General features: G+C 48.8%; 1 protein-coding gene across 2 annotated transcripts; it reads left to right on the top strand.

Annotated features, from left to right (window-relative positions):
* The first annotated feature begins 2,398 nt into the window (after positions 1–2,398).
* Positions 2,399–9,459, top strand: LOC128326162 (lithostathine-like). Of its 2 annotated transcripts, XM_053252461.1 has the most exons (5): positions 2,399–2,617; positions 4,869–4,999; positions 8,294–8,443; positions 8,787–8,901; positions 9,145–9,459. In XM_053252461.1, exons 1-5 carry the CDS (start codon positions 2,569–2,571, stop codon positions 9,213–9,215), a joined length of 516 nt encoding a protein of 171 aa, XP_053108436.1. In that variant the 5' UTR covers positions 2,399–2,568; the 3' UTR covers positions 9,216–9,459. The 2 variants fall into 2 exon arrangements, with proteins under 2 accessions (XP_053108436.1, XP_053108437.1); XM_053252462.1 differs by lacking the exons at positions 2,399–2,617; positions 4,869–4,999 and adding an exon at positions 5,014–6,509.
* Positions 9,460–9,810: the final 351 nt, after the last annotated feature.

Genomic DNA, 9,810 nt, shown 5'->3' with positions numbered 1-9,810 from the left:
CCTGGGCCACCCTCATCACGGGGGAGAGCACACAGACTCTCCTAGCCCTGTCTTTGCCACAGTGAGGTGGGGAGACCCCCGTGAGAGTTGAAAAGTGCCCCCCCCTTGCTGGTCACCAGGGGTTAGATGTTGCCGGAGTGGCCAAGTGGATCTACCTGTAGAAGTGCCGAGATTATCTTGACCAGGCAAGTCATGCAGCATCTCTGTACATCCCTCTTCACTGACTGAGTACTCCTGCACTGGAGCGCACATAAGAAACCGAGGATCTTAAAGAAAATGAGGTTTCGGGAGCAGGACTATTGCCTCCCACCCCCACCCCCACCCCCCTGCCTAGTAAAACAGCAAGGCCACTGAGCCTGTTGGGTGTGGCTGGGGTCCGGGCTGCTGCTCCTGCTGCCTTTGGAAAGGGCTCTCTCGCCAAAGCTCATGAGAGATACAGCAGGCTGACTTGGAGGGGATTGTCCAGCCAAACCATCAGTCTTTGCCTCCTCCTGAACTCTTGCAGATCCCGGCTGCCTCTTATAGTTTTGTGTGTGTGTGTGTGTGTGTGTGTGTGTGTGTAAAAGTGCTGGTAGTTGGAAGGCACTTCTTGGTGAGGAGCAGAAGGAGTGGCTGGGATCGCTCCACCTGTCTCTCTCTCTCTAAGCCGGCCATAAAGGTTGTGCTCATGGTGGAAAGAGAGCAAGGGGACGAGAAAGGGCCAACACCTTCAAGGCTAACAGACGCATGAGCCGGCTGAGCAGCAGCAGGCTGGTCTTTCAAGTGCTGCCAGCCGGACTCTCCTGGGGGCTTATCCGCTCTCTCCCTTGCGTCAGCGTTTCCCCCCTCGTGCCTCCTGTTGGTTGAACAGCAGCAGCAGCAGCCGCCTGTGGCAATTCCCTTGCCTGTCTCCTGCCAGCCATATGTCAAGAGCCAGAGGTGAAGGCTCCTGCCTCCTTCTTGGGTGGCAGATGGAACTCGAGGTGGTGCAGCCTCTCTCCTAGTGGAGGGCCCGGCCCCATGGCCAGGGGCGGGATGGAGAGGCCGACTGAGCAGCCCCTGAAGGTTGGTGGCTAATCGCCCGGGATGTGAGAAATCGCCCCACTCTGCTGGCTCTCAACCACTTTCCCCCAAATGCGTCCGCTTCTGAATCTTAGTCCAGGGGCAGTGGGGAGGGGAGGGGCAGAATTCCGGCCATCCTTAGCAAGAGTGAGCACCCCAGACCGACGCCCCCATCTGAATTGGGCATTGAGGAAGCTCCGGTGACGCATAAGAGCCCAAGAACCCCAAACTCAGAATAAAGAAGCCCCTTTGGGTTTGCTCAGCGTGGATGCTCTTCCCGAGCCACTAACGCCTGCAGTGCCTCCCTACCCCCAAGATCACAAATGCAAGTTAGGGACACACATGAGTAACCTTTCCCATCCCAGGTTGCTATAAGGGGGCTTCTGACTGCTCCCCAGCCATATATGTGATGCATTCGTCCCTTGTTCTGCTTGCACTCCACACTAGTGATTGCGAGTACGTACAGAACGAAGGCGTGATGGCTACGCTGAACATGCACACTGCACAAGAGCGACTGTGTGTCTGCAGCGGCAGTCCTGCTAGGTTTGCTTGTCATGCTGAGCCTGCCGCGTCCTGGGCAGGGGTTGATAGCGGCAGAGATGCTGGTGGCCTGTGGCTGCACGTGCACAGACTCACCATGCCCTACAGGCCTGTCCACCTGCACTTCCAAGCTAAGCGTGGTGCTGCCAGGGAAAACCTTTTCGCAACTACAGCCAACCCGACTAGCTGGTGAAGCATGTGGCTCTCCCCCATAGAGAAAGCCCAGAATAATGGGCACCAAATCTGCAAGCGCCAGCAGCAGATGGATCCCAGTCCAGGCAGGGGCATATGACTGCCATGTTGGTGTACAATTAAAATATAAGCTAAAATATAAAAACATAGAACTGACTAAAAAGATTTAAAATACAAGCATAAAATAACCATACAAAATACAAAGAAGCAGCAGTAGAGACAATCCTATAAAAGCCATTGGCAAGGTGTTTCCAGCACTGGTTTTCCAGCCTGGTTGGGAGCACCTTTCCCTGCCTCAAAAGGCATTCCCAGCTCAGCTGGAAACCCAGCACTGGCTGAAGCACGTGGTGTGCCTTGGGCTCCTAGGGGCTACCGCTGGAAGGTTGCACCCATGCTGCCGGTGGCTTCCTATGTGCCTAACTATACCCCGTCCTCCTCCTCTTCTTCTTCTCTGCCATTAATGATTAATAGGGGGTGCCCTTCCACCTGACCAAACTGCAGGCTTTAGGTGTGGGAACATGGCAAGCCTGAAGCCCACAGATTGAACATGCGGGTGTGCTATGTCTACAAGGAGGAGGCGTGAAAAAAGGGTCAGTGCCTCCTTTTGGGGAGCCATTTTTTAAAATGTCGTTAAAGTCATTCTCTTACTTGTCTAAGATAAATGGCCCAATTTCCCTAAATGCCCACAAGGTGGAAATGGCCTCTGGCCTAAGAGGAGGAGATGTTAAACGTGGGAGGATTGCATGAATTGAGCTCAGAGGAGGAGGACGTCTGGTCTACCGTGACTAGCTACAAATGAAGCCCACATATACAGAGGCAGCTTACCTCTGCTTACCAGCTTTTGGTGAGCTTCCCAGGATTATCTGGCTGGTTAAGAATTTCAAGGATCTGTTTTCTTTTGGTTTCATCCTATTTTAAAATTGATTTTTATCTCTTCTGAGTGGTTGGAAGGAGAGAGTCTTGGGACCCCAGCCCAAGTGTGTGTGTGTGTGTGTGTGTGTGTGTACACACACACACACACACACACACACACACACACACACACACACGTACGTGTGTAGAGGTGCACCTAGGTAATTTTGGAGCCTGGACCTAAAGGCCTTTGGAGGCCCCCCTCCCCTCCAAATTAAGCATCATCATGCTCTACCAGGTGACCACACCATCCAGGACAGACTAAAGAGGTAAAGGTAAAGTGTGCTGTCAAGTTGATTTCGACTTCTGGTGCCCATAGAGCCCTGTGGTTTTCTTTGGTAGAATACAGGAGGGGTTTACGATTGAGATTGGCAAAATGCTGTTAAGGCTTTACAGAGCTCTGTTCACTCTCCAAAATATCAGATCTAGTCCAATACAATCTGATCCGATCCAATAAGTATCAAAGTCAGATCTAGGGACCTTTAACCATATAGCATATTGTATTATCAGATTCCGAAAAAATCAGAAATATTCACCATAGAAATTAGTAGGAAAATATAAAATATTCAATAATCAGGAAAGTCTGGGCAGAGAGCTCCTAAATTTGGCACACATGTAGTACATGTTGACTGGACTCTCTTTATTTAATTTTTACGTAAATTGATCAATTCCTTGATTTTTAATTATTTTATGCTTGCCTTAGATGGACTAACAGCAAAGAATCCGGACAGAAAAGTGTGTATATGTCCAAGAATTACAGGGAAAGGGATGTCACATCTGAGAATCCAGCACTAGTTTTTTTAAATTGGTTAAATACCATATTTTTGTTAATATAACTCACAAGTTATGCAAGATTTTGCATCTCAAGTAGAGTGATGTGAGGAAATTAGTGGTTGTGGGGTATACAGGATAATTTTTACATAGATGGCACCCTTAAACACACACACACACACCCCGGCATAATATGCATTCTCTTTATATTGTCTGTTCCTCCTGAATAAGTTCAGATAGCAGCAGCTGTGATTACCACGATTGTTTGTCAAGGCAGCAGCCACAATTAGAGGTATTGTTTGCCCGTTTTTGTTTAACAAGCTGTTCCTGTGAACACTTCTGCAAAAGGATCTCCTTCATTCATATGGAGGATCTCCTTCATTTGGGAGGTGTGGACAATAAAAAGAAAATGTGTATTATGCCAGGGTGCGAACTATGTAGGGTTGTGGATAATGCAAGAGATGTTTTCTGTAACAGGTGATCAAGCGTGGGTTATATTCATGAAAATGTGGTAAATAAATAAATGCATAGGCAGATGGCAGAAAATGGCCACCATTTTTCAAACAGTCATTGAGTTAAAAAAAATGCTTGTTTCAACTTTTGTCAGGGGCTGAAAGCAGGCTGTAGGTGCCAGTTGGTATTTCCAAGATTTCTGAGATTTTCTGACAATTTTCATGATATATTGAGAGCAATGCCAATATGATATGGGCTTCTAAATATCATATCAGAATTATTGCTGATATAACTGATACCGCTGATCTCATTCCAATATTGATATTGGATATATCCAACTGCACAGGCCTAATAAGAACCACTTGTATTACATTTGAGGCATTACTGAATTGCCGTTTAATTAGTCAATGGTTGTTCCCTGTGGGAAGGGGCTTAAATTACTGGTTGCCTCTTATAATGTTTTCCTTTCTAGTTCTATTTCACAATTTAAAAAGAAGAAAATGGAGGAAACTAGTAACTAAAGGCCCATCTGCAGAGAAAAAGGTCTAATTAAAAGATTAACCAATAAACAGACTAACCAATAAACAGATTAATGCACCAAACAGGAAGCATGCAAGGAGGAAGCTTCTGATTAGAATTCCAGGGGGCCTTAACGGAATGGAACTTGCTTCTACGTAAACATAACAGCAGGATCTTGGCCATTGATACTAGCACGATATTGTGCCCTGTGGAACTTCCAGTTTCAATTCCAGTTCCAGCTGCAGAAAGGCAACGCCTCAGCAGTGTTAAAGGGCCCCAGTGTGGATACAGCCCCTGCTTTAAAAAGGCCCACTTAGGTGGAGGGTGAAAAAGAAAAGACCACAAGTATCCATTGAAACACCAGGCGGGTGCCGTTCTGTGTGAGGGAGTCCCTCAGGCACTGGCTGCCTCCCTCACCCCTCCTGCCTCCCATCTTGTAGGTGTTCCGGCCAAAGCTGCCCAGGGCCAGGCCAGGTCCCGCTGCCCATCAGGCTCCTACTCCTACAGTGAAGGGGTGCGGTGGTACTGCTTCGAGTTCTATGAATATCCCGTCTCCTTTGACGAGGCAGAGGTGAGTCACCCGGGCCAAGAATTATTATTAAAACATTTTTATGACAAGAATGACTGCTGGCCAGCAACAGGATCTCTCCTTAGGGATGTGCACAAAACCGGTTTGCCCGGTTCGGTTCGAATATGAACTGGGTTCGAACCGGGAGGGGAAGGCTCAGTTTTGGTTTTTCTTGAACCGCCCGGTTTGGTTCAAATTTGAACCGGTTTAAATTGGTCTGAACTTCCCAAAGTGGGTGGGGTGGTAGTTGGCACCCATGGGTGCCTACCACCCAACCCCCAAAGCAATCGGACACTCATATGGTTTTTAGTAATTCTGAGTGTTGATTCTTTGGTAACATATGAGATTTTCAATGACAAACCATCAATCCACTCTCATATGCTACCAGAGAATCTACACTCAGTACACCTCAGAAACAACAAAACCCAGAACCCCATGGGTTAGCAATGGGGCCACCCCAGTGCCCCCCCCCCTGCAAGTGCAATTACAGGGTTGCTGAAACCTCCATTATTCCCTATGGAGAAAAACCTTAAAGATGCGTAAACTTCAAAAGTCACTTAAAAATCAGCCCTTTGCCCAATTCCTTTCAAATAATTCTGGTAGCTTCCTTGCCCCCCAGGCACTACCACCCACCACACTCTGCTCTAGGCTACCCCTTTCCCCCCAATGTGAAGCTATATATTTGATGGAATCCTCATTATTCCCTATGGGGAATTCAAAAATACTTTAAAAATTCATCAATAATCGGAGGAGTGTCTGATTGCCTTGGCACACCTCACTTTTGTGCCCTTAGGTGCTCCACATAGGGGATAATGGGCTGGTTTGAGTCTCATTATATTCTGAAAAATAAAAATATTGCAAAGATTCATTAAAAATTGTAGGAGTGTATTGCTTTTGGGTTTGGGTGGTAGGTGGCACCCATGGGTGCTCCACAATAGGGAATAATGGGCTGGTCTGAGTCCCATTATACTCTGAGGGGGGAAAATCAAAAATTCATAAAAGAAATATCGTACGAGTGTCCAATTGCTTTGGGGGCTGGGTGGTAGGTACCCATGGGTGCCAACTACCACTCCAGCCACTTTGGGAGTTCAAACTGAACCCCCCAGTTTGGTTCAAATTCAAACCGGCAGCTCGAACCTAATGGCTGGTTCGGTTAGAATTCAAACCGTTGAACCGAACTGGTTCGAATTCAAACCAGTTTGCACATCCCTATCTCTCCTTCCTTGTCAGCTTTGGAACACCCAATGAGGATTTCAGGGGCTGTTCCTCCCCTACCTTCTCCGCCAACCTGTACTGCCTGCCGCCTTCATCCATGCTTAGTGGAGGGCCAGTGCAGTGAGGTCAGGGGTGCATTCCTTGAGACCACCCTTCTAAACCAATGTTGAAAGCACCTGTGCTGAACACTGTTATTCCACTGAGAAAATGTAAAAAGAACATCTGCTGTGCTGGTTGTATGATGCTCAAGGCCTCAGGAAGAATTCCACCGGAAACCCCACCCGTGGTGGTGCTGATGGTGAGGGATCAGCTGGCCCTTTCCTGTCTCTCTCCAACAGCCCAGACAGCCTGAGCAGCACAAGGGAACTCCAGCCTCCCCCTTTCAGTGGGAGAGAATTATTCCAGTGGGGGAGGCATAGCCTGAAAATGCTGGAATCAGGGGCTGGCCAAGTGGCCCGAGAAGGGGATCTGTGCATCTCTTGCAGAGGGTGCATGTGGCACCACCCTCCCTGACAATGGGAGCTGTCCATCCTCTGCTGAAGAAACCCTCCCTTGAATCCCCTGTTTGATCATGACCAGGCAGTCCCCCACTCGTCACCATTCGTGGGCCCAGTGCTTGAGCTCCAGGGAAACTGGGGGAGATGGAGTACAGTGACCCATTTCAGTCGGGCTTGCAGTCTGGCTCAGGGATGGAAGCATCTCTAGGGGGGTGGATGGCTTAACCTGCAAACTGGACAAGCCATAGGAACATAGGAAGCTGTCATATACAGAGTCAGACCAATGGTCCATCTTGCTCAATATTGTCTACACAGACTGGCAGCGGCTTGCCCAAGGCTGCAGGCAGGAGTCTCTCTCAGCCTTATCTTGGAGATGCTGCCAGGGAGGGAACTTGGAACTGGTAGATGCTCTTTCTAGAGTAGCTCCCTCTCCTGAGGGGAATATCTTACAGTGCTCACACTTCTAGTCTCCCTTTCATATGCAACCAGGGTGGACCCTGCTTAGCTAAGGGGACACATCATGCTTGCTACCACCAGACCAGCTCTCTTACTGGTTCTGCTGGACCCCTGAGTGACTTTCTTTATACTCTCTGCTCAAAGATAGGGACAGAGGAAGCTGCCTGGTACTGAGTCAGTTGACCACACTGACTGGCAGCAGCTCTCTAAGGTTTCAGACGGGAGTCCCCCTCCCAGCTCTGTCTGGAGATACGGGGGTTCGGACCTGGAACCTCCTGCATCAAAGCAGAAGGTTTGACCATGCTGTGGCCCCACCCCATTCTTGACTGGGCAAGAGCAGGAGCAGGAGGAAGGCTATGTCACCTTTTTCAATTTTCCTGCCCCAGAATATTCCAGAGCTGCCTCCCCACCATTAGCTCAGTTAAGAAGCATGCCAGGCTCAACCACCATGAACTATTTTGTAAGTTGTAAACTGCCCTGAGCCATTTTTGAGGGGCGATATATAAATCAAATAAATAAATAAATTAAAATGACCTGTAGCTGGATCCATCAGTGAAAGAGCAGGCCCCTTAGGAGTACAGGAAGCTGCCTCCTACCTAGTCTGACCCTTGGTCCATCTAGCTCAGTATTGTCTACACCAGGGCTGCTCAACTTCAGCCTTCCAGCTGTTTTTGGACTACAACTCCCATAATCCTCAGCCACAACAGTCAATAGCCAGGGATTATGGGAATTGTAGACTGACATCTGCAGGAGGGCCAAAGTTGAGCAGCCCTGGTCTTCACGGACTGGCAGTGGCTTCTCCAAGGTAGCAGGCAGGAGTCTCTCTCGCCTCATCCCTGTCTTGGAGATGCTGCCAGGGAGGGAACCTTCTGTGTGCAAGCATACAGATTTCCCCCCATCCTCTACAGGGACTAATTTACAATGCTCACGCATGTAGTCTCCCATTCAAATGTAAACCAGAGCAGACCCTGTCTAGCAAAGGGGAGAATTCAAGCTTGCTACCACAAGAAAAGATCTCCTCCTTCCCTATACTAGGATGACTTGGGAAATAAGTAGGACCTGCTGGGAAGCAGGGTCCAAAACAGAGGACTTTCTTCATGGGGTGTCTGTGACTCCTGTCTCCATACAGGCCATTTGCCAGCAAAACAGGAATGGCGGCCACTTAGCTTCCATCGCAAGTGAGACCCTGGTGCAACGTATTGGCGGTTACCTGTCTCAAGTCAACCTGGAGACGGATTTTGTGTGGATTGGGCTGCAGAGGACGTCGACTGCGAACATGGTGAGAATTCACTCCACATGGTTCCTGCACGGCACGTGGACTCACTGGCTGCCTCACCAGAACCCTTGTGGCCTGCACTGGGATTCTTCTGAGAAGCGGCTGATTCCGTCAAACCTTAGAACATAATTGGATCCCTAATGATGAATGGAAAAGAGGGAATTAGAAGACCATGCATTACCACCTTTGCAAGCAATCTTTAATTCGAGAACTTGTTTCAGTTCTTGTTGGGATTCCAATGTAAACTCCACTGGGGGTGGGACATTTGTCCATCAGGTTTCCACCCCTTCTTAGCATCTGGCTCCCTCTACTTACTGACTGGCCCATTTCTTTATCTGCTCCACAGCAGCGTGGCTGGCGATGGACTGATGGCACACCATTTAGGTACAGCAACTGGTTGGGTGGAACACCAAACAATATTGGTGGGAAGCAGTACTGTGTGGTCCTCACACCTGGGTCAGGTAAGGAGAGAACTGTCAGGCATCTAACATTGAGAACAGAGACCAATGCTTTGCTGGGGGCATATGTGAATGGGGAGGGTACCTCAAGGGGCTCTGGAGGGGCCCAATCCCATTTGAAGAGCACAGTGGGATGCAGGGAGACATATGTCGGAGTCTAGATGTTATTCTCTCAGATCTGTCCAGCTTGCTAAAGTCATTCTCCATGCCCAGCTGACATTCCTCTGTCTCTCCCTTGACTTTCAGGGTATAAGAGCTGGGATGATGCTACCTGCAGCATTGTAAGACCTTTTCTCTGCAAGTGGAGAGCCAGTTAGGCCTCCTATCGGGGCTCTCTATGAGCCAGAGGAGCTCAGAGATCCTGTTTGGAAGGAAATGATGGCGGCTGAAAGGAAGCCTTTCCTCCTGCACCTTCTGAGACTCTCTCCACATGAGGAAGCCTCTTCACCAGATACCTGGAATCCATCTGGAGTTCTCTTCTAAATATCACTTGAACCTTCCCTGTCTGTCTTTCTGGGGAATGTGCTTCTTTGCTTGGCAATAAACTTAGTTAGAATCTTCCGTTCTCCTGGGTCTTTCTTTTCACCCCACAACAGGAGGCTTTACAAACAGGGTTTCTAGTTTGCATCGCCTCCAGAATGGAGGGAGCGAGTCTACATATCAGCTTGATTTCCCCAGAGGTCCCTGCAAGCTGTCATGGACCAGTACACACCTGATTCTGTCCCTCCCCCCCCACCCCCGCCGAATTATTGCTGCGCATTCTAGCTTGGCCCAAATTATGTCTGGGGTAAAGAAAATCCCCTATTTGCGGCTTCCTTTTTTTGAAAAACCGAGCTTTCTGGTATGCTGCGGGACTTCTCTTGGAATGTGTGGAGTGGCCATTGCCAGTATAGGCATTTTTCAAAACGCAGT

Source organism: Hemicordylus capensis, chromosome 5 (genome assembly GCF_027244095.1).
Source record: "Hemicordylus capensis ecotype Gifberg chromosome 5, rHemCap1.1.pri, whole genome shotgun sequence".
NCBI classification, from domain to species: Eukaryota; Metazoa; Chordata; class Lepidosauria; order Squamata; family Cordylidae; genus Hemicordylus; species Hemicordylus capensis.
Note: the sequence above shows the minus strand (reverse complement) of the source record. Positions and strands in the feature narration are given on the sequence as shown.